Source organism: Cornus florida, unplaced genomic scaffold (assembly GCF_030987335.1).
Source record: "Cornus florida cultivar Cherokee Brave unplaced genomic scaffold, ASM3098733v1 CherokeeBrave_3.0.0_Hap2_Chr09, whole genome shotgun sequence".
NCBI lineage: Eukaryota > Viridiplantae > Streptophyta > Magnoliopsida > Cornales > Cornaceae > Cornus > Cornus florida.
The window spans coordinates 96310508-96335043 of record NW_026775579.1 but is presented as its reverse complement, the minus strand read 5'-3'; the positions used below and the strand labels follow the sequence as shown (position 1 = coordinate 96335043).

General features: G+C 33.7%; 3 protein-coding genes across 9 annotated transcripts in view; 2 read left to right on the top strand and 1 right to left on the bottom strand.

Moving 5' to 3' along the window:
- The first annotated feature begins 13985 nt into the window (after nucleotides 1-13985).
- LOC132275433 (calmodulin-like protein 3) lies at nucleotides 13986-15035 on the top strand. The gene has a single exon (XM_059776926.1). It carries the CDS (start codon nucleotides 14445-14447, stop codon nucleotides 14904-14906), a length of 462 nt encoding a protein of 153 aa, XP_059632909.1. The 5' UTR covers nucleotides 13986-14444; the 3' UTR covers nucleotides 14907-15035.
- A 135-nt stretch (nucleotides 15036-15170) lies between these two features.
- LOC132275432 (protein FAR1-RELATED SEQUENCE 5-like) lies at nucleotides 15171-18715 on the bottom strand. The gene is made up of 3 exons (XM_059776925.1): nucleotides 18433-18715; nucleotides 16563-17124; nucleotides 15171-15511 (listed from the first exon to the last, which is right to left on the bottom strand). Exons 2-3 carry the CDS (start codon nucleotides 17115-17117, stop codon nucleotides 15296-15298), a joined length of 771 nt encoding a protein of 256 aa, XP_059632908.1. The 5' UTR covers nucleotides 17118-17124; nucleotides 18433-18715; the 3' UTR covers nucleotides 15171-15295.
- A 2166-nt stretch (nucleotides 18716-20881) lies between these two features.
- The window catches only part of LOC132275430 (eIF-2-alpha kinase GCN2), a 38653-nt gene continuing 34998 nt past the window's right edge, over nucleotides 20882-24536 (top strand). For 3 of the 7 annotated variants that reach the window (XM_059776919.1, XM_059776920.1, XM_059776918.1), the window contains exons 1-5: nucleotides 20882-21312; nucleotides 21449-21517; nucleotides 21610-21669; nucleotides 21757-21862; nucleotides 23626-23751. In XM_059776919.1, coding sequence (XP_059632902.1) covers nucleotides 21182-21312; nucleotides 21449-21517; nucleotides 21610-21669; nucleotides 21757-21862; nucleotides 23626-23751 — 492 coding nt within the window. In that variant the 5' untranslated portion in view covers nucleotides 20882-21181. The remainder of the gene's footprint in view (nucleotides 21313-21448; nucleotides 21518-21609; nucleotides 21670-21756; nucleotides 21863-23625; nucleotides 23752-24536) is intronic. The other 4 variants (XM_059776923.1, XM_059776922.1, XM_059776924.1 and 1 more) reach the window with 2 other exon arrangements.

Genomic DNA, 24536 nt, shown 5'->3' with positions numbered 1-24536 from the left:
TGTACCAAAATAAATATATTAATTAAGTAGTCGGATTGATGACATTATTTATCCGATAACTAATTATGCATAGAGGGGTCAAAGTACAACATTGACTTAGAGGTTATTTATTATTTAATTGGAGTTCAATTAATTTCTTTTAGTGGAGTAGAAATTAATTAATGAATTAATTTAATTGGGTCCATGGACCTGGCCAATTATTAATTCATTGTAGCCAATAAAAATAATAAGCCCAAAGGATTCTCACTCATAGCCCAACTTGATATTGGAATCATATTAGATCTGAGATATGTGAAGTAGAGATTGAGAAGGATTTATAGTTTCCTTTTCCTTATCTTTATGTTGCCTATATATATACATGGTCTATGTATATTTTGGGTGTGATTTTTTATGAGAAGGAAAAATGAATATATTTTCTCTCTCTAGAAAATTAGGGTTAGTATTTTCATCTAATGGAGGCTCCAACAAGCCTAATTTTCCAAGGTCATTCATGGAGGCTTATGAGTGATTTCTAAAGGCAAGACCATTACCAAGAAGATGGAGATCCATGGAAAAGGTGTCTAACCAAAGGGATCTACAATAAGTGAGAACATTCACTTTAGAGGAGCGATTTAAGGTTTACTCAAATCTTGATGTAAGTATTCAATCTTTTAATTGAATGATACATCATGTTTTATTTTTTATTTTTTGCATAAAACTTGTCTCTATGTGATGAATCAAGATCTATGAATTTAAATCCCTCGAAAAGTTTTTAAAATTAACACGTTTCCTAACAAAAACTTGTACTCACTTTTGACCTCAACTATAAAAAATCGCAGAACACTTTCTAGGGTATTATTAAATTTATTTTGAAAATTATTAAATTGGTATTATTATTTTCTTTCATCAGTTTTCCTATTTTAAAAAATATGGAGTGATTATTAAGCATTTGTCTATACTCTGTCTATCTTTTGGTTTCTAATTTTTTTGGAAAAATGTGCCTTTTCTAATTACCAAGTTATCTATTGAGAATTATATAGATATATATGAAAAGAGAAAGCCAAAAAGACAGAGTTAAAAAAAAAAAAGTGTAATAATCACACAAACAGGAAATTATAAACTCTCCTAAATTTGAAGGGTGAGAACAAAAGAAAATAATCACAAACTTGTTTCCGTGTTCCATAAATCTAAATTTATAAATTTAAAATTCCTAAAACTATACAGTTTGAATATATCAAATCATTTTAATAGTCAAAACTTCCCTAATTACTTATTTTAACAAAACAAATACACTAGTATCTATATATCTCTTATATATTGCGATTTAAGATTTTGGTAATGGGGAAGATGGAGAGTTTTAGATGTCCAGCTTGGGAGGTATACATTTTTCTTGGAATTAAATTTTTTTTTTTTAACTACATGTGTGTGTCACAAGTGTACTCTAATAATATACAAGTCTTTGTCTGATTTAGTCACATGCTCGTGCATTTATATGGGTGGATAATATGCACCAACATCTGCAAGTGGGTGGTCTTGTGGAGGAAGAGTTGGAGGATGTAATTGCTGTTATGCAAGCTCAACAAAATCGGCAAAATTACATTATCTATGGTTGTTGTTGTTGTCTTACTATAACTATATTCTAGGTTGCTTATTTCTCATGTTGTTGTTGTTGATTATTGTGGCTGTTGCATGTTGACAAATGATGTAATATTTATGAAACTAATGTCTGTAATATATACAATTTTATGTAATGTGTAATATATTGAAAGTTTATTTCAGTTCGATATTGAAATAATGCTGTCAAAATAATATGCAACATTAGTAGATTTTAAAATTTAGAATATATTTTATTGGTTTTTATAATAAATTAAGATAAAATTTTAACAATATATATATATATATATATATATATATATATTAAATGTTATATTAATTGTATATTAAAATAATACAATAATTAATTTTTACTTTATATTTAACAAAGTTATAAAAAATGTATTGATTAAAACATTATTTAAAAACACTCTTTATCAGACATATTTAATAATATTTTTTTATTAATTTTGGTTATACTTTCACTTTGTCAAACATATTTTGTTCTCATAATTCTTAGAACGAAACACATTACCAAACATGCTCTACCATATTTTTGTTCCAAAATTCTCAAAGCAATTGTAACGCGCCAAACATGTTTTGTTCTCATTTCAGAACACCACACTACAAAACACTTGTTCTGTTCTAAGCTAGAGCACTACATCACACCACACTACAAACTCCAAACAGGCCCTTAATGTGTCTCTATTTCCATGTTAGATGCAAATCACGTGAGCGATCGGGTCTGGGAGAGATTATGTGAATAGCAAAGGACAATTATGAGATTAAAAAATATAGAACTTTTGTGGAGCGCCAACATCATAGCCTTTGTTAATTTTAAAAAGTGTAATTGTGGAACAATTATAACTATTTATTTATTTATTTGTATAAAAATATAATTAAATGAAATGTCGAGTGGGGCCGTAATCGACCTATATGTATATATATAGCCATATTGGAAAATTACATATACGTGAACATTGGGGAAGTCAAAACTCTGAAAATTTCAAATAGATAAAAATTTCAAATTGATGATAAATAATGTGAATGAAAAAATACTGCATTTTAAACTGATGTCCTAAAGCTCTAAAGGACGTAATTACAATTTATGTGGACCTACATAATATTAATTTTGCCATCAGGTACGATATCACCTTACGTCCAAATCATCTTGAAGGTACTTTTAATATAGTGAGTGTTACTTTTAATATGTTTCACTGGGAAAAGAGATTTAAAAATTTATTCAGTCTAAGTACTAATTTTGTTCATATAAATACAACTTATGTCCTTAGTAGAATCTTTTGTACATAGTATATTTTGACAAACTCAATTTAAAAGGATAGTTTGGACATCACCTTAAAATGTTATTTAATTTTTCATGTCTACGCACATGCATCATCATTTTTAAGAATTATATCTAGCTATTTGAAAATTAAAAACTTGTATTTCATGTGCCCTTTGCATTACATTTTGGTATATATAGGAGATCATAGCTAGTAATATTCACAGAAATTAGCAAAAGAGGGCAATAGGGAAGAGGAGAGAAACCAAAAAAAATGGAAGCAGTTGCAGTTGTTGTTTCTGTAGTATTGTTAATGTTTTGCAGTATTTGCTTGTTTCTGTATAACCTTATGTGGGTTAAGCCTCAAAGGCTTCGGTCAAAGCTTAGTAGGCAAGGGATCAATGGTCCTTCACCTTCCTTTCCACTAGGTAACGTCGTGGAGATGATGAGGATGGCAACCGAGCAGCAGAGCAAGACTCCGTCCACAACAACAGGTGCTGACAATATTTCACATGATATCCTTCAATCTCTCTTCCCATACCTCAAGCACTGGACTCATCAATATGGTACGTATACATATACATATACATATATATATATAAAGATAGAGAGTGAATTTTGTTTAGCTAGGATGCAAGAGATTTATGAAGTTTTAAGCCGATTCATATATATATGTGAGTGGTTAATTTGTTGTGTAACGTACAGGACGGAACATCATGTTATCATTGGCAAATTTTCAAGTATTGTATGTGACAGATCCATATCTGGCTAAGGAGATGAGCCTCTGCACATCAGCAAACTTAGGAAGGCAGGATTTTCAAAGGAAAGTATTGAGACCGTTACTTGGAGAGGGCATTCTTAACTCAGACGGCCCCTTGTGGGCTCACCAGAGAAGAACCATAGCTCCTCAGTTTTACATGGATAATATTAAGGTACGTATAGGTATAACTTAATTAATAAAGAAGGTTTTTCCCACCGTGTACTCCTACATATTTTAGTTAGCTTGCACACTCATTAGTTGTATTACAACTCATATCAATTAAATTTGGAAAAATGATTAAAAAAAATGGACTTTGGGAGGTTTTATTACTCATAGATGGAGTCAAAGTCAACACTTTTTAAATTTATGGATTTTAACCAAAATCTTATGTGAACATGAAAAAATACTGTTCATTTGCCCAAATTACCCTTAGTATCTTTGGACACTACTTTTGTGTACAGAGGTATCGCTCTTGTACACACAGGTTCTATTTTTGTGCAAATCAAGTAATCAAAATTCTCTGCACAAAAAGTGATACCTTTGTGCACAAAAGTGGTATATACTTGCATGCACAAACGTGGCACCTCTGTACAAAAGTGGCACTTACCTAAATAAAAATGGTACCTCTGATCACAAGAGTGATATCTTTGATCACAAAAGCAGTACTTACATGCACAAAATTGTTACTTGAAGATATTAAGAGTAGTTTGGGCAAATGAATAGTGTTTTTTCATATCCACAGATTTTGGTCAGAGTTAATGAATTTGAAAAGTGTTGACTTTGACTCCATCTCCAAATAATAAAACCTTCCAAAGTCCCCTTTTTTTTTGTTTGTTTTTTTTTTTTTTTTTTAAAAAAAAAAAATTTCCCATTAAATATTGTAAGAGATATGAAAACGTACTTTTTTTTTTCTTTTTTTTCTTTTTGTTAACTAAGTTTTGAAAAAAAAATTCTTACAAACAGTCAACCAAACAGATTTTTGTATAATTTTTTAATTTTCATATATCAGAAAATAAAAACTTTTCTCCAAAAACTGAACCAAGCAAGGCTAGTCTAGAACTCCATTGAACGGGTGGTATCGCTAATTAGTTGTTGAGATGTAGTGATAAAACTTACTGAAATATATATATTTAATTTTACTTACATGATATAACCTAACTGTTTGATATATGGTTGCATGTAGGGCAAGGTGGAGCTAATGGTGGAGGCTGCAACCAAATTGGTATTGACATGGCAAACTGAAATAGAAAGACAAGGGGGAGTAGCAGAGATAAACCCTAATGAAGACATGAAAACCTTTTCTTCATCCATCATCGCAAAATCCTTACTTGGAAAAAGCCATTTTGAGGGGGCGGAGATTTTTCTTAAGTTTAGGGACATTCAAAAGACCTTTGCGGACCAAAGTTGGTTGAAAGCAATTGTTGGGTTATCGTATGTTGTTATTAACAATGTTATTGTTGTTTTTCTTTTTTAATTTTCTCATGCCCTAATTATGTTTGTCATCTCCTAAAAATAACATAAATATTAATTCCATCATTATGTTAATTAATTAGGAAATTTCCATCCAAGAACAACAGATGGAGGTGGAGATTAGAGGAGGAGTTACATTCAATGATTTTAAAGATTGCAAAGGACCATATGGCAGATTCATCTGAGACCGACATTTTACATAAGATTATTGAAGGAGCTAGAAATGATGCAGATGCAGAAGCAGAAGAGAAGTTTATAGTGGACAACTGCAAGAATGTGTATTTTGCAGGGTATGAGAGCACTGCAGTTTCAGCACTTTGGACATTGATGCTGTTGGCATTGCATCCAGAATGGCAAGCTCATGCTCGTGCTGAAGTGTTAAAACTTTTTGGACAAGATAACGGCAGTGTCCCTGATTTCAATATGCTTGGCCAAATGAAAGTGGTATGTGTGTGTGTGTGTGTGTGTACTGTGTATACATATATATATATATATATATATGTGCTAAGACTAATTAACTGATCTAGTTCTAATATTGCATGAATGCAGTTGACAATGATAGTCCAAGAGGTTCTACGTCTGTACCCTCCGGGAAATTTTATTCCGAGGAAAGCATCGGAAGATATGAAGTTCGGAAACATTACGATCCCGAAAGATGTGAATATATGGATTTCAGCAATGGCATTGCACCAAGATCCTGAAATATGGGGAGGTGATGCAAAGATGTTCAATCCTGAGAGATTTGCCAATGGTGTCCTTAGTGCATGCAAGGTTCCTCAAGTGTATATGCCATTCGGTGTTGGGCAGCATATTTGTGTTGGACAACATTTTGCTTTGCTAGAATTGAAGGTTGTTCTATCCCTCATTCTATCCAACTTCTCTTTCGCTCTCTCTCCTAATTATGTCCACTCCCCCGTGTTTGAGACTATCGTCAAACCTCAACATGGAATCAACCTCATTGTAAAGAGGTTGTAAACCAAATAATTATGCATGCATTTTTATCTTTGAGTGTGTGTCAGCGTGTGTTATCATACATAGTATTGTCTAAATCTACTTCAAACTGACGATATTTTTTTAATGTAAGAGAAAGAAAGTTGACTTTGTCATCCTCCCATTGTGCCATGTTAGTAATGTGGAGGAGGTTGTTACTCTGACGTGGTGGTAATATTTTTTTAATGTAAGAGAAAGAAAGTTGACTTTGTCACCCTACCATTGTGCCATATTAGTAATGTGGAGGAGGTTGTTCCTCTGACGTGGTGGTAAGTATTGATCGAAAAATACTTTTAATAATATAGTGTGATTTATGGGTGCCACTCCCCTGCGCCTGCGTGCTTTGTATTATTATTCATGTTGTTCTTGATTGTAGAAAAAATAATGAAACTTTTTTGTTGTTTTGTGATTCATATATACTTGTTCATCTCTTAAATGTATTTGGCTTTGATTTGGCATTGGCACGGTAATGAAACTTTTTGTAGATGATAATAATAGATAAATAAATAGCTTTACTTAGTATTTGTCCGATAATTTTGTATTCCAATCTGATTAAAGTTTCTCTAAAGTCCAAACCTTCTATTGGAATCTTTTTTAAATTATTATTATTATTTTTTTTGGATGGTCTCTATTGGAATCTTTAAATTAGCGTTCCCCGGTACGGTGATTCTTAGGTTTAAAAGATAAAAAGGTAAAAGAAATTTACATTTAATTTTAGTAAAAATTACATATACATGAACTTTAATTTAGAAAGTTATTGACTACTTCGTATTTTTTAAAGCTTGAAATACTATTTATTTTAAGGTGATACTCAAATACTTTTGACTATTTTGAAAACTGACCCATCTCATTGGTATGATGCACAAAAAATAATAATTTTATAGATAAAACAAAACGTGATACCTACCTATACGTATAACAAAACGTGATACCTACCTATACCTACATGGATAAAATTAGCACTAGACAAAAACAAATGTATGGAGGTCATAAAATTGTTCTTTTATTAAAAAAAAGGTATAATAATAATAATAATAGGAAATAACAATATCAAAGTAGTAAAAAACAATAATAATAGGATGTCGATATCAAATAAGAGGACAAAAGAAAAGAAAAGAAAAAAAAAAGCAAAACAAAACAAAAGATTCTCAAAGAATGATTCTAACTTCTCATTTCTTTTTATTAGAATTAGTCCACGCTTGCATTTTATATTTTTATCTATAACTGTGAGTTTTGATATAATAATAATGCGTTTGAAAATCATACTTCTCACAAGCCTGGTCTCACCTATATATATATTTACATCTACATCGGCAAGAATTACAATTCACAAACTCAATCTTGTATTTTTTTAATTGAAAATATAAAACTTGAGGAAATTAACTAATATTTTACTAACATTATTCTTTACAGGTAGTACCTATTCAAATGACTGAATAGATAGCTTACCCATTCAACAAAAAATAATAATAATTGAATAGATTTTATTTTTATATATAAAAAAAAATAGGTTTTATATTTAGTAGGGCCGTAGAGCACTATAATTGTATCAAAACAAAATACAGAGTCTAGTCTGCCCAGTGCTGTCACTTGCCCAATTTCAAGACTTTTCTTTGGTCGCACAATCACCATGCATATTAGGAGGAAACATAAAATTTTCATAAATATATAATTTAAAAAATATAAAATGAGTGGTATATAATAGTAAAGAATAAAAACTCAGTTGGACTACGTATTTATTTATCAGTGGTATGTGTGAGAGTGATACCTGTTAAGGAAGATTGTGTGACTCAGTATGGATGTCATAAAATTGTTCTTTTATAAAATAAAAATAAAAAAAAGTATTGGCAACCGGGAGCATTAGAGCAGCAAAATTAAGCCATAAGTAATGAGAATTTGAACTAGAACACACGCGGAGCATGAGGGTAGGAGCGCGCTCGGAGCGTGAGAGCGAGACCTGTTAAGAAGAATTATGTGACTCAGTATGAAGGTCATAAAATTATTCTTTTATAAAAATAAAAAAAAAAAGTATTGGCAATATCAAAGTAGTAAAAAATAATAATAGTAGGTAGGATGTTGACATCAAAGAAGAGGAAAAAAAAAAAAAAAAAAACAGATTCTCAAAGAACAAAATATGGATGAATCTAACTTATTCAGATTTGCATCCTAATTCTCATTTATTTTTATTAGAATTAGTCCACGCTTGCATTTTATATTTTTATCTATAACTATGAGTTTTGATATAATAATGTGTTTGAAAATCATACTTTCTCACAAGCCTGGTCTCACCTATAGGCTATATATATATATATATATATATGAAGTATACATATATATATATTATTTACATCTACATCGGCAAGAATTACAATTCACACCCTCAAGCTTGAATTCTTCCGCTTATAGTCCGGATATGGAGGAGACTTATTATTATTATTATTATTATTATTATTATTATTATTATTTCAGACAGTGAGAAAGAAAAGTAAGACAAGAAAGAAAGATGAAGATGGAAAGAGCATGTGGGGGCAACAGTCCCAGTAAAAATTTGAATAAATGTTTGTGACCCATTAGCAGACGAACGAGGGGCCCAAAAAAGCTTGAAATCATCAGAATGGACCTTCAAGATGATGGACAGCAGAGGGCTCATTTGTTGGGGAGAGATTGGTGAGCCACGCTGATAATAAATGTGATTGGTTCATTGGACTTGGGGTCCAGTCTAAGGCCCAAACCAATCAAAACGGAGGACACACAGGACACACATGCCCACTTACATTTTATATTTTTATCTATAACTATGAGTTTTGATATAATAATACGTTTGAAAATCATACTTTCTCACAAGCCTGGTCTCATATATATATATATATATATATACACATACATACATCTACATCTACATCTACATCTGCATTGGCAAGAATTACCATTCACACACTCAAGCTTGAATTCTTCCTCTCATAGTCCGGATATGGAGAATTATTATTATTATTATTATTATTATTTCTGAGAGTGAGAGAAAAGTAAGACGGGAAAGAAATATGAATATATATATATATATATACACATCTACATCTACATCTGCATTGGCAAGAATTACAATTCACACACTCAAGCTTGAATTCTTCCTCTCATAGTCCGGATATGGAGAATTATTATTATTATTATTATTTCTGAGAGTGAGAGAAAAGTAAGACGGGAAAGAAATATGAAGATGGAAGGGCATGTGGGGCAACAGTCCCACTAAAAATTTGAATAAATGTTTCTTACAGCCTATTAGCAGAGGAACGAGGGGCCCAAAATAGGTTGAAATCATCAGGATGGGCCTTGAAGATGATCGACAGCAGAGGGGTCATTTGTTGGAGAGAGATGAGCCACGTTGATAATACAAGTGATTGGACTTGGGTCCAGTCTAAGGCCCAAACCAATCAAAACAGAGGACACACATGCCCACATACATTTTCATAGGTGAGCTATAAGTCACAGTAAATCGTGACTCTCAAGTCTCTGATCCGCATTTGGTGACAACAATTGGTTTCATGTCATCATTAGCTGCCCGAGTTTTTGTGCTAAGGTATTAGAAAACAGACTAAGGGTTAATTTGCCAAAGTTGGTTGACAGCAATTGTTGGGTTGGGTTATGGTATGTTGTTATTAATGTTATTGTTTGTTATTTGTGTCATGCATCTATCTTTAATTTTCACCGCCTAAAAATAATAGGGTGAAGTGCAAAAAAACACCCTTTAAGCATGTTTATAGTGCATATCACACCCTTTCCGTACAAAAAATACTCCTCAAGTTTCAATTTGGTGCAATCAAGTCCCTCTTGCAAATTTAAAATCAAATTTGACTAAAGTACCCTTAGTCAATAATTTTATAAAATATATAAAAATACAAAAGTTTGTAAAAAAACCAAAAAGGACAATAAACAGCCTCTGCCTCTCACGCGACAGCCGGCACCGGCAAGCAAGGAGAAGACGGGCTCCGCCATCGTTGCACAGCCATCAGTCCAGCCGAGCTTCATCACAGCCGAAGCCACTGCCGAACCGAAACCATCTCACCGGCCGTCCATCTCCGCCGGTCCACTGATCCAAAGCTCACTACGGCACTCCATCCTAAGTCGCCTTTTCAGCCATCTAGTCTGCTTCTGTCATTGCCGAAGAGGTTGTGATTTTTGTCGGCATTGTGAATCTGGCCGTAAAGAAGAAGCTCGGTGGATGGAGAAGAACCCACCGGCGACTATTGATCCACGGATGGGCGGGCGGCCAACGAGATCTCATAGAGGTTATGAGCAAGGGGCAGTGGAATCGGCTGGACTGAACTCAGCCGTGATGAAAACGGTGGCTCGCGGCGTGATGGCAGTGATGATTAATATTGATGGCGATGATGGATGTGCACGGCTAGAAAGGTGATATTGTGAAATAGGGTTTGAATTGGGTTAATGGGATCGACGTATAACAGAGAACCCATCATCAATTGCTTCGTCGCTGACGACAGTGGCAAAACAGTGGAAGAAAACCCTATCTTAGCAGACCTAAAATCAGAGATTGCAATTGAGCATTTCTTTGGAAGCTTTGATGCCCACAGGCGAACTTCGATACCCATCGTTGTCGTCACTGCCACCGGTGCTTTCTCTCCACCCTCCTCTACGACCTTGTCCCCGACGCCTCTTTTCCTGTGACATTGCCCTCCGCTTTGCTACCGTCGCCGACCTTCCAAATCATCCATACTGTCTGTTAACTTCAGAACCTTTAATCTTGCGCCAAACCAAGAAGTGGTAAGTGTAACTAATACTCGAAAGAATAATGATTTAAGGAGGAATTCGGAATTTGGAGTCCAAGTATATCTAATGCTCCTCTTTGTTGGTACAAGTCTAAAATATGGAGATCTGGGATTGTAAGACCGGGTAGATGCAAAGAATGTTAGAACTTTTCCTGCTTTTAGCTGTGTAATTATTTGTATATTTTAGCTTTTAATTTCATGTTTTAGCTTTTAATTGGATGTCTATTGATTCGGTGATGATGATGAAGAAGAAGAGTGAAAGTAAAATTGGGTGTAGAAGAAGACAGTGGTGGGAGGAACTGGCGGCAGAGAGTAGAGAGAGAAGGAGGGGTATTTTGGGAAGACTAAAAGGGCAAAATGGATATTACAGCAATAATTTAGGGGTGTTTATTGCACAGAGGGGTAATTTTGCACAATTTCAAAAGACTACGGATGTTTATTGCACACTTTTTCAATTAGGGAGTAAAAATGCTACAAAAAGTATACTTCAAGGGTGTTTCTGCACTTCCCCCAAAATAATATAATTAATTGATCTTGATTTATGTTAAATAGGAAATATCCAACCAAGAACAATATATAGATGGAAGTGGAGATTAGAGGAGGAGTTAGGTTCAATCATTTTAAACATTGCAAAGGACCATATGGCTAGCTGCAAATTCATCTGAAACGACATTTTACATAAGATCATTGAAGTCGGCCACTACACAAGTCAAAACCATATTTAATTATTCAGTCATCAAACAACTCAAATTATTTGAGTATATTACAATTATTATGAAAGCCGGTGAGAGTAGAGAAAGAAAACGAAAAAAAGGCCAAAGATTAATGAATTGATGTCGAACAACACAACAAGGACCACAGTACCAATATCTTCTTTCCATCATTGATGTCAATCACTTGCTTTACTGCATAGTGCACAAAATCATGTACGATAAAAATATTATAAATTTGTCAAAATAGGTACCCTGATTACTTGATATTATAAATTTAAGTTCTGATGAGGGTACATGAGTGAGAACCCAACACCAGTTAAGACAGGTACCCTGATGATATGATCCCAATAAAGCTCTTTGAATTTCTCGGAAGCTCAAACTCTCAGATCTATATATTTGGATTGTAGGTTCACAATCGATGATAGAAAATCGACGCTCAATCAAAACTTAATCATCAATCCACGCTCAATCGTTTAGGGTTTTCTAGTGAAGAAGGCTGTGGAGTTATCTTTTGAAGTGATTTTCTTTCACAAGTCTTTTGAAGGAAAAAACATGAATCATGTTCGTTATAAATTTAATTTAAACTAGGAAATTAGACATTACTTAAACACGTTAATTAAACGCAGTAAATAAGAAAGAAAATGTGGTAAACCATAACATAGAATAGGCATCATATATATATTTTTGAATGAGTCATGACAACGAACTTGGATCCCATTTTGTTGCATCATCCTGTAATGGCTTCGATCGCCTAGCATTTCAATATATATATATATATATACACAAACTACTTCAGAAGAGTGCTCGATCGATCAAGTAAATCATTAACAAACATTTCTGCTTTCCTTTCATCCTTTGACAAATTCTTGAACAGCCGGCACCCAACTTCATCTCTGCCATCTCTTCTGTTTTTTTCCCGAGATGAACCCTAGAAGATCAACAAGTCTACTTATTATCTTTTCATCTATAGAGCTTGCAACTTCATCAGTAATGTTTCTGAATAGCTTTTTAACTTCTTCAGATAGACAGCTCACCAAGATTTTCAGCAAACTACTGACAATCTTCTGCTTGATTTCGTGCATCCAACGAGAAACCAGCCTCTTGATCGAGTACAACAATGCCACTATTTTTCGTATTCCAGCTTCAATCACATTTTTTAAATATAAAACAGTTTGCTTCACCTTCTCCAACAAGTAATTAAAGAAGCGCTTTGCAAGATCAACTAATTCATTGATCTTCTTGAACAGAAAATCTAGTAAAGAAGAAGCCATAAGCTTTTATTTTTGGTACTAACTTATGTTGCTTTAAATCCTTATTCCACACATATATATATAGGAGTTGTTATTGGTGTATATGAAGTCTGAAGATCAGTAAGTTGGAGAATTTGATGAGTCGATCTGATTTGGACAATTCCCAGATTCATTGCTTATTGGATTTTGTAGCTACATGTACGCATACATTGCACACGAATTTGTTTGGAAAACGTACAGTGTACCTTTAAGATTGATACATTCATACATACATATACCAGCATTCTCGTGATTGATGCATGGGGGTGTTTTAAGAAGAGCGTGAGAATGCAAAACGGTTCTGCATAGGTAGGCAAATCTAGGCTGTCCAAGTTGGAACTAAAATGCGTAGTGTCAACAATAATACCTCTGCTATGACTCTGGTGTAAACTAAATTTCCTCTCCAAACTCAAATCATAAGTAATTCGGTGATTCTAAATACCACATTAAACCAAATCAAGGTAACTCCTTTTTGAACAATGCTCCGGTCCATCTCAGGTAGTCAGGTTGGATGAACTTCATCTAACTTGCTAATGTGGTTCAATAAAAATAAAATTGGGACAAAGGTTAACATTAAATATAAAATTAAATTGGACATTGCTTAACTTTTACTTTTGGACATGTGTTTAAATCTTAACTTTTATTTTTGAACACTTGTTTTAGATCTATCCAATTCATCCACCCTGAATTGGATCTAACTATTGTTAAGTCCCAGTCTCCACACGGTATATTGTACACCGAACTTAGGTAACCCCCCAAATCATCCACCCTGAATTGAATCTAACTATTGTTAAGTCCCAGTCTCCACACGGTATATTGTACACCGAACTTAGGTAACCCTCCAAATCACGCAAGTAAATCCAGCCGCCTACCCATCCTCCTCTCTCCAGTGTCGCCCTCCCACAAATCACGCAAGTAAATCCAGCCGTTGGAAAAATCCAACGGTCGTCCCCAGCAGGCCTTCTATTTTGGCCCTCCCCAACGTCTATTTCTATTGATCACTTTCCGCTATCAACGGTCACATTTATCTCTCCACAAGCATTTTTTTATTTTGAAAAATAGACCCCTCTCTCATCTCAGTCTTAATATCCGTTGCCGCATACCACACACCGACCCAGATCAGCAAACAATAATTACATGACAACGCGGTCTAAATTCTAATAATAGACAGGCCAATCCAAATGCCAGAAGACGGCTCTTAAAGCCGGCCCCCACTCCGTCAGCATTGGGGATCCCATGCCACAACTCCCCTCTTTCTCTCTCTATATATATCTCTACTCTCTCTGTCTAGAAGAATACACCTCTATTTAGTATCCAATTCACTTTCCAAGTTTATCTCAACAAAACCCACCACAAAACCTTCATTAGTGCCAACTGCCAACCCATCTTGTTGAGGATTGTCCTTCTTTACAACCTCCTAACTAAATACAATCCTCCTCAATTTGGCCCCCAAATAGCTTATTAATTAGAACCCACCTCCCTCCTTCCCTTCTTGGCTCCAACCCCCCCAACGCACCACTCCCTCCTCCTCCACCTCCAGTATCAATTTATTTTATAAAGTACCATCTTCGAACCCTGGGTATTAGAATGGACTCCGACCAGCTACAACGCGTCTTCCAAATGTTTGATCACAATGGGGATGGCAGGATCACCAAGGAGGAGCTCAATGACTCATTGGAGAAGATGGGTATCTTTATTGCTGACACAGAGCTAATCCAGATGATCGAGAAGATTGATGTTAATGGGGATGGCTGTGTGGACATCGATGAGTTTGGAGCATTGTACCAAACGGTAATGGACCAGCAGGACGCGGAGGAGGAAGACGAGGACATGAAGGAGGCTTTCAAGGTGTTTGATCAAAATGGGGATGGCTTTATCACGGTGGAGGAGTTGAGGTCTGTTCTGGCATCCCTTGGGCTTAATCAGGGAAGGAGTGTGGAGGAGTGCAGGAGGATGATAATAAGGGTGGATATAGATGGAGATGGGATGGTCAGTTTCAGTGAGTTTAAGGAAATGATGAAAGGGGGTGGTTTTGCTGCATTGGGTTGATCTAAATGGACCTCGGGGTGTTTCCGTTTGTTCATAATTGATTGTAAATAGTTTTATTATTAATTGATATATTTCTTTAAATAGTTTCATTATTAATTGATATATATCTTTAAATAGTTTTATTATTAATTGATATATTTCCTTAAATGGGTTATACATTTTCAACAATTTTTAGAATGATTTACCATGCAAATTAGCTCACCCCACACACACGCAAAGACTTCATGCAACTCGGTTTTAGCCATCAAGGTGAACCCAATCAAATACATTGAGCAAGTCAACAATTTGTTTCTAGAAAATGATAAATGGATTTATAATAAGGGCGAGAGACAGAGGAAAAGAAAGTGAGATAGAGAGAGATGCTATGATACAAGCTGCACTTAACTCTATTATCCACTGTCTGAATCCTCCTCTGATTGTTCCTCAACTTCTTGTATGCTCTTAACTATATCAGCAACTTTTCTTGATATATGTTCTGTGTGTTTCTCCAAATCCATCAGAATCATATTCAACTGTTCTTCATATGCAGAACACCGTCGTTTACATTTTTGCCTCTCATTGTACAGCTCAAGTGATAATTCTCGAATTCTTTTATCCTTCTCATCCTGCAATAAATGAATACATAGGTCAATAATGTACTAAAGAACTAACTAAATAATTAAAAGAAACTGAGACTCAATATTATATGATGGATATACAACATCAAATTCTTAAAAAAGGAGAAATCACATTAGGGATGATATAGACTTTGCTACCCATAAAACATACAGCCACCAGCAAGCGCTAAATCACACACTTTGGCATTCCATGAGCCAAATAATTAGATCCCAGTCTTGTGAACTATTTGCTGACTAGAGCAGACTATTAGACATACCAAATATACTAGCAACATTTTAGATCGCATTTGAAGTATTCAATCCAAAATCAAATAATATGGAAAAGGGAGGAAAAGTGCAGGACAAAGTAAAAAAGTTAAGTTTTACCCACATCACAAACATAAATATCAGTTTGAGGATCAAATCAACTTTTATCTAATGTAAACAAAATGCAGATGTCAAAAGAGAAAAGTGGGGGAAAAAAAAGAAAGAAATAATTCAAAGGACATTATGTAAATGTTCATTACTTGCATGCATTGGCAGTAAATTATAGTAATACTCATAACTAATTATGAGGACATATTTAGAGATACAAGGTGAGAACACTATCCTTGCCTTTTCAAGACCAGTTGGTACATGCTACACTATCAAGGGGAAGATCCTTGCTCTCTTTAAAGGGTTGCATGACAGCCAAGGTGCTTTCTTAGTTTTGATTGAAGGAGAATTTTGGGTTGCATGAAGACAGGATGCCCTGTGTCTTGGGGAACTCTTAAAGGCTGTTATTATTCTCATAAAACTGGTTCTTGGTCTTCAGGTTTGTTTCCTTTTTGTTCTTGGTGTCGGAAGTAAACACTGTAGCTGGGGCTATGCCTATGTTATGCCATGTCAAATTTACACAAGGCATGACCAAGATTGTTAAAATTCAATCACATAGCCATAATGGTAAAACAATTTCACTTTTTGCAAAAAATGTATAAGCTCGTTAGCTGCAATAAGATTGTAACAAAACGGATTTAAAGACCATGGTATATTTTTAAAAAGAAAAAGAAAAAATAATTACCTCACTGATTAAGTGCTTCCCGGATCCGCGCCACGGAACTTTACTGGGAGACATAAGTTTATGACTGTGCTCGTTAATGAATTTGGTTACAACCCACTTCTCTCCATCTCTAAGAGCTAGCCTTATCATTGCTTGACATCCTTCTCTAGTAACTGGGGGTGGAGGAAGAATTCTGTCTTTTCTATAGACATACTTCTTTGCACGAAAACCTTCTTTTGAACAGACAAAATCCTGACCAATAACCTGATTGTTCACTCGGGAACGACGATTGTGGTGTATACGGACGGTGAAACCAGTACGCCTACCATAGGCAACATAAAATTCTCTAGCTTCGTCTCTAGAGTTGAACTCCATGCCAATGTATGGTTCCAAAGCCTCCATATTTGAGGGCAGCTCTCCAAAAGATTGATCTATCATATTATCATCTTTCCCCGCATAGAAATCCAATTTCTTTGAAAGCTCATCTCCTGGGATCTCATGTTCTCCAAAACTTTCAGATTGCATATCTAGGTCACTTTCGTCTGAATCAAAACCTTGACCAGATGTGCTATCCATTAAGCCTCTACAGAGAAAGTAGACAAATCATTCTTCACATTGTATTGTGTCTCATGATACCCACACAAAGGAAACTGCTAAAGTCAAATACACTCAATGCAAAGCCTAGGAGGCCAATTACTTTTGAAATAGATCTTTAGGGGTAAATCGATTTCATGTCTAGTATAAAAAATTGTATTCTTAGCTGAGAGAAAATGTAGACTTAAAGTAATTTTTGACAGAATGGTCATTTTGAGTGGTATTTAGATGATGCTTCCATGAGCAATTCTATATTATGTAAAGCATGAAAAACAAATGCCAAAGAGAAGAAACTAACAATATAGGTGAAATGCTAACAACAACATATGGCTCAACGGTTTACTCGTTGGACTTTGGAGCTTAGCAAGCCCAAGGTCTGGGGTTCGAGTCCCACTGGGTGTTCTTTGTGGCAAGCATCCACTGTCCCTATAGTAACTTACCCGGCCCGGGTAGGGAGGCACTCTTCTGGGTCCTCGGGGATTAATCGGATTGTTGAGGGGTCCTAAGGGTTCGTGCCATCCCGGATATCCCGGTTAATGAAAAAAAAACATAGCAATAACAAAAAGTAAGCTTGTGAAACAAAAGAGGAAGAAACATGTGAGCTTGAAGGAAACCCGGTAATGAAACAATACGCATTTAAAATAATAATTCAAAAAACGAAAAGATTCCATGAACGGTGCAAAGGAAGATGTCTCAAACCTTTGTTTGAGATAAGGCTCTTTTGGGTGCCTCTGAGGAGCTACTTATCTAAAGATAACATTTCAATAATTTATTAAATATAAATTGATCAACTACAAGTATGCTAAATATCCTTTATGGGTTGATTTACCATATGCATCAATTACATGAACTTGTATCTCGACTAAATGCACCTTTTTTTTTTTTTTTTTCCTATTTCCAGAACAATATCATACTGAGGTGCATTAAGTCGTGTTCATTCTCAGAAGTTCAAATTGACCATATTAAATACCATGTACTAACATAAGATTAACGTATCAGTCGCTATATAACATAAGCCTTTGTAGTAAACACAATAACCTACGATTTTCATACTATATAGTTCTCATGGATAATGTTGTAGCTAGTTGTAACAATATCAACAAATCACAATGACAATTTGTTTATTTAATTTTTTTTTTTTTAAAAAAAAGGGAAAAAATTTCAGTGAATAAGAAGGAAAAAAATAAAAAGTTCCAATCTAACTTAAAGTTTACACAGTAACACAAATATTCAGAATTTCAGTAAGATAAATTTTAGGGAGATGGATGAATGGAGGCTTGGGATTTGATAAACTTACCAGTGGGAAAAGGGTGGTAAGAAGCGACGGTTTCAGAATTCAAATTGGAAAACCTAGATCGATCTTTGAAGGTTTCATTTGGATACTTTTTATTCTGTTGAATTGAAGAGATGTACAGCCAAAGGAAGTGGTGCATAGTAAGTGGGTCTGGCAAGATGGTTTACCATTGCTGTGAGCTGCACAGCCCAACAGGCGGCGATTCTCGCGTTTGGTTACAAATGATAGAGGAAGAGAGGAAAGGAGGAGGGAGAGTTATTGCATGAGGGGGAGGATTTGATAGGAAGGAAAAAGAGTGTAAAAGGTGTTACTATGGTCCATTTACCTTCTTAATTTTCATTTTTATTTTTTACAATCCCTACAATAAACTAAAAATTCCATTTTGGCAACATTTTTGTTTTGTGTTTTTGTTATTAAAATATAAACAAAAATAAATTGTGAAAACATGTTTACTTTCTTTTCAACAGTTGTAGGAAGATTTTTTTAAATAAAACAATATAATGTAAAAACTATTTATTTTTAATAATCTTCCAAATATATATATATATATATATAACACAAAAGAGAAAACGGTTATTGAATGAGACCTTGCCCTTTTTCTTTTAGTAATTCATAAATTAGTGCATTACATTCGCTCTTAGACGAACCAATTTTGTCAATTTTACTGTACTACAACTATAAGTTACAGACCAATGTTAGTAAATAATATTATTCTTTCTTTTTTTCTTGTATTCATACAAAAGTAATGTTAAAAAAAAGCACAAATTTATTGCATTTATACCACAAATGTCTCACTTTCCCAAAATGGACCTTTTTTTATTTTTTTATTTTATAGATAACGTATCGTTGAGTCACTCATTAGTATTTTATAGTCTTTAAGTGCAAAAGAATGACTAGGAGGTAATTTTCTTTTTCTTTTTCTTTTTTCTCTCTTTTTCTTTTTAAAATTTTTTATTTAAATTATGTGAACTTTTAGTCTTTGTATTTTTTGTTTATGATTTTTCTTGTTTGCAATATTTTTTAAGTGATGACATATTATTAAAATATTATTATTACACCGTCGCTGCATTTTTTTTTTTCGGTTGATTGTGTTGCTACTTGCTACATTATGAAGTGAATATATATATATATATATATATATATATATGTATATATATTTTTATCATGTTCATCAAAAAGGAATGTGAATTTCAATATTTAATTTTATAACCTATCTCTATTCAACTCCTTTAACATCAATTTCCGAACAATATTTATAGCACTTCAATAATAGATTGAATTAACTTTAAAATAAGTTTTTATTTGATTTTTTTATTTTGTTTGGGATAAACATCATAAACTGTCTACTTAAACAAATAGCAATTATTATATGGTTTCTAATATTACAACAATTGTTAAGATTTTAGTTTGGTTAGATGGAAAAAAGTAAGAATAGAAAATAAATGAATAATTACTTTTTAGTATGTATTTGGTTAGCATAAAAAATTATTTAAGAAAATATAATTTGTTATTTTGAATAGCATGAAATTGGTATGTTCTATGATTTCAAATACTAATAAATAAATGAAATTGTATTTGATGTTGTCTATTTTTAACAAAGAAATAGTAAAATGATGGATTATTAAATTTAATAATATAATTATTTATATTTAAAATAAGATTTCATTATACTTTCTTAGGTAGAAATAAAACTAATTATTAGTTTAAGAGAAACAAATAAAAAAAAAAAAAAAAAAAAGCAATGACAATACATGATGACAAATACTAAATTTGTGAGAGATTTGGTTGTATCTTGTTGTTGCCGGCCAATTATATTTGAATTTGTGGAAAAACAAGAAAGAGTTGTTTGCAAATAAATCACCAATTTAAAACCAAATAAAAAAGGAAGTTGTTTTGCATTGATGAGTAAAATAGAAATGTAAAATAAAAAAAAATTGCAAAAATATTTTTTCGTATTTTGTATATGAAATTTTTTGAGAGAAAATAAACAAGTATGAAAACTAATTTTTTTTATTAAGGATGTATATATATGCCTTCAATTTTTTCATTTCTAATACCGTAAATTATCAATTCATCCATGTTCCATTTAAATGCGAATAAGAGCATCTCTAGTCTATTAAAGTTAAAATACTAAGTTATGTGGGTCCTGACATGACACATGGTTGATTGTCATTGAGAGATATATTTTTACACAAAAGATATAAAAGATCCGTTGGAATTAAAATTAAATAATTAAATTTTTTTATTTAAATTCATTGTGACAAATCAAATTTACACAAAAAAAAAAAAATATATATATATATATATATATATACATACACACACAACGGTTTAGATAATTAATATCACCGTATCACCGGACTGGTCTAGAAAAAATTCCCTTTCACATAAGGAAAAATAAAAAATACAAAATATTTTGTTCATATAAGATCCGTGCACAATACGCACTCGGCTTATTTTAAAGCTTTCAAATACCCCAAGTTCAGCGCCACCGGCTTTCAGCTTTCGTCAAGAGTTGCACTTTCGTTTCCCCAAGCTATCGTCTATGTATTTCTCTCCTCAAAGATCAGAACTCTCTCTCTTCAATTTCCAAACTCCAAAATCACGAACCACATAAAACTTCATAAAACTTCATTTCCATTACTTTCTACTATTCAAGGATTAATTTAGATCTCTTATGGTTCTCAATTTACGATTGGTACTCTGTTGATGTATATAGATGATTGTTTGATTAATAGCCACTGTAATAAGGATGGGGCATAGCTCCAAGAAGAAGAAGCGCAGTGGAGGCGGACGGCGGAGCAAGGGCAGGGCTCCGTCAAAAGATCACACTTCTCACAGCGGCGATGGCGGCGAAGTTCTCTCCGAGGAGCTAACAGCATTGTAAATAATTCTTTAGTTCGTGTATAAGTATTGCATAGCCCATCTGTATATCATATATAATATATCGAAACCCAAATGCACAGTTCTTTGTATTTTAATCGAAAATCACAGAGAGGGTATTTCATGTGATGTTTAGGTGCGCAATATTTCAGGAAGATTGCAAAGTTATCTCAGAGTCACCTCCTCAAATTAATATCAAGATCAGGTATTGAATTTTCACGAGTAATTATTGAATTCATTCAATGGCCTTAATTAATTATCTATTCAACTGAGTTTTCTGTGAAAAAAAATGAACAGTCCATACTCAAAAGATACGGGTTATGAGGCTTCAGATGTTTCTGCTATTCTCTCAGTAAGGTTAGTGGGTGGTTGTTAGTTCTGCTGTCATTTTGTGTTTAGTATACTGTCAGCATGACTCTTTCAGATTGCTCACTCCTTCATCAGGTGTTTAACTGGGTATCCTTACAAATGCCCAAAGCTGCAAATAACTCCAGAGGAAGGTTTATCACAAGCTGATGCTGATAAACTTCTGTCGTTGCTTCGTGACCAGGTAGGGGTGACTACTACTTTCTTAATATTCTATCTTGATGAATTTGTGGTAATAGGAAATGCTTTATAATGATGCTGTATATTCCATCCTAAGCCCTAAAAGTTGCTACCTTTTTAATGCTTCTTCAACTTTAGGAGCAGCCAGTTTGTACAAATATGGACAATGGTTATGTTTGTATCTAAATAACCTCCCTGAATTCCTAGATCCTAAGCTCTAAAAGTCGCTTACTTCAATCCAACAATTTTGTTCCCAGCACACAGGTTCCGAATCCTGTTTTGTCAGTCTTCTTTCTTTAGGTATCAATTAGCCTTTTCCATACATGGAGGTTATGAGTATCTCAATCATCAGTCAAATTCAAAAACAATTATGAAAGAAAAAAAAAGGGTTATGAGAATCTCATAGCTTAGCCAATTATGCACTAAAGCTATGTTTGGGATTACTAAGTCGGCGTGTTGTAATTGGAATTGAAGGGAAAATTAGTTCTAAACATTTTCCTCCACTTCCAATTCTAAATGCTGATTTGGTTATTCCAAGCACAACATAACTAGAAATTGCTCTGATATGAAGGTGTGATTATCCAGAAATTTGCATATCGCTGATGACCATTTGTAAAATGCACCTTCAAAACAAATTGGACACCAAATGCTGTCTCTGAGGGAAACAAGTTTTTTTTTGTTTGTTTGTTTGTACTCAATCAGGTTGGGTAATATAATTTAAGAGAGAACAACCCACACTACTGGGAGCCCGGCTTCTCTAATTTCATCATTACCCAATATAAAATTATTAAGCCATTCAGGGAGGTCCATCGGTCGGTAGATTAAATTCCAAGCTTGTTCGCTTCTATAAGCAGGACCACAAAAAACTATACCTTGCCATGCTATGTAGGCCTGATAATATTAGTGTAATGACATCACATCAATCATCCCCTTTAAATTTGTTGTTTTAAACATTTCGAACATCAAATTATTTCATTTTCTTAAAAATAGTAGCTATTCAAAAAATACCTTTCCCGAAGACTGCAATCATTTGGAAGGTTACTTGATGCTTTTTCCCTTCCCACAGCTTATTCCCATTCTCTTTGAATTGTCAATATCACTAACCTAGTAAATATGTGTTTGATTCCTCAGTTGGTTTTATTTCCAGGGTTCTTTGTCTTTGTAATTTGCACTCACAAGTATTCTTTTAACTCTTCTCTCTTCGTTATCAAAAATAAATCTTTCTACATCTTCTCTGTTCTCTTAAGAATTGATGAAGGGACTTAAAACTGGGATAGGTAGCTATGGGGTACTTATCTAATGATTGACTATTATAAGCTAGCTTATCACTAACAATTTAAAGTCTTAGAGGCTCACCTTAGGCCTATTAAAGCGTTCGAGTGTGCAATATTGAAGCTTAGTAGTGAATGCATTATGCTGGGCATCACAAAAGACCATTTGTCATCGATGAATTGTCAATTTCCTGGTGGTTGATCGTACCTAAAAAATAAAATTAGAATTTTTATGGAGGTCTCATTCAACTAAGCCTTCCACCAGTTCCTCTCTCATGCACGCCAGTGATTAAATTAAAGTTTCAACATTGCTACAGGATGGTGTTGTACAGTAAGGGTTTCTTTGTTTTATTATGGACTATGCTCCACACGAAGATGTTGGACAGATTATGATATGCATTTCATATGCATGTAGAGTTTAATCCTTTTCATTTTTCTTTTTATTTTCTTATTCTTATTCATTTCTGAATGAGCTTTCTATTGATAACTGTTCCAGGCAAATTCTAATGCTCGAGAAGGACGTGTAATGATATACAATTTGGTTGAGGCTGCTCAGGAGTTCTTGTCTGAAGTTGTTCCACTGGAACAATCAAGTGATTCTCTAAGTTCTGCAGCTGATCAGGTTTTTTATTTTTCCGTCAAAATTTTATTTTATTTATTTATTTTTTTGATAAGTTTAATTTTCCGTCAATTTGTTGAGATATCAATTGATATATTTAATTTTGAGCTGCGTGGGGCCTTTGACAAATATTTCAAGTGAACTTTCTTATTCTTCTGTTTCATTTATTATTATTATTATTATTATTAAAAGAAATTTTCAGAACATCCATATGGGGGGTTATTTACTGATTCATTGAGATCTAGGGGTTGCAACTTGCTGTTAGACCCATTGTTTATGAGTCTGTGACTGCAATAGTACCATAAGTCCTCCCTGTGAGGTGGAGATGACGACTGTGAGAGCCTCATCATTATGAAATATCTTCACAGATTTAACATATAGCCAACCCCAAAAAGTTGGGATAAACTTTTCGATTTTTATATTACATGTCACAGTGTGAAATATTAAGTCGCACTGATACTTTTCCTCACCATATATTTTTAATTTAAATTTTCGTCTTTGATGTTGTACAATCTACTTCTTCACAATATTTTTCCCTCTTATTGTTGGTGGTCTCTATAACACAACTTTTCGTTACCAAAGTTTTATTCTTCTAGCTTTGGCTTCCCACTTTTCATACATGTTTGCCTTACACACAAGCACATAATTGTCTTAAGTGTAGTCTTTAGTTTGTTCCATGTTATCTTGTTTTAGATTCACATAAGACCACACCGGATGCATATATGCACGTGCACATGTGAGTATAAATTTAGGCTTATTATGTGTTATCATGTGTTGGATTCATTCAA

Excerpts from the sequence above, each read along its gene's own strand:
- LOC132275432 (XM_059776925.1), bottom strand. The coding sequence starts at position 17,117 with ATGGATAGCACATCTGGTCAAGGTTTTGATTCAGACGAAAGTGACCTA. Across the intron at positions 15,512-16,562 it reads GGAAGCACTTAATCAGTGAG|GATGAGAAGGATAAAAGAAT; the intron begins GTAATTATTTTT and ends CATTTATTGCAG.
- LOC132275433 (XM_059776926.1), top strand. The coding sequence starts at position 14,445 with ATGGACTCCGACCAGCTACAACGCGTCTTCCAAATGTTTGATCACAAT.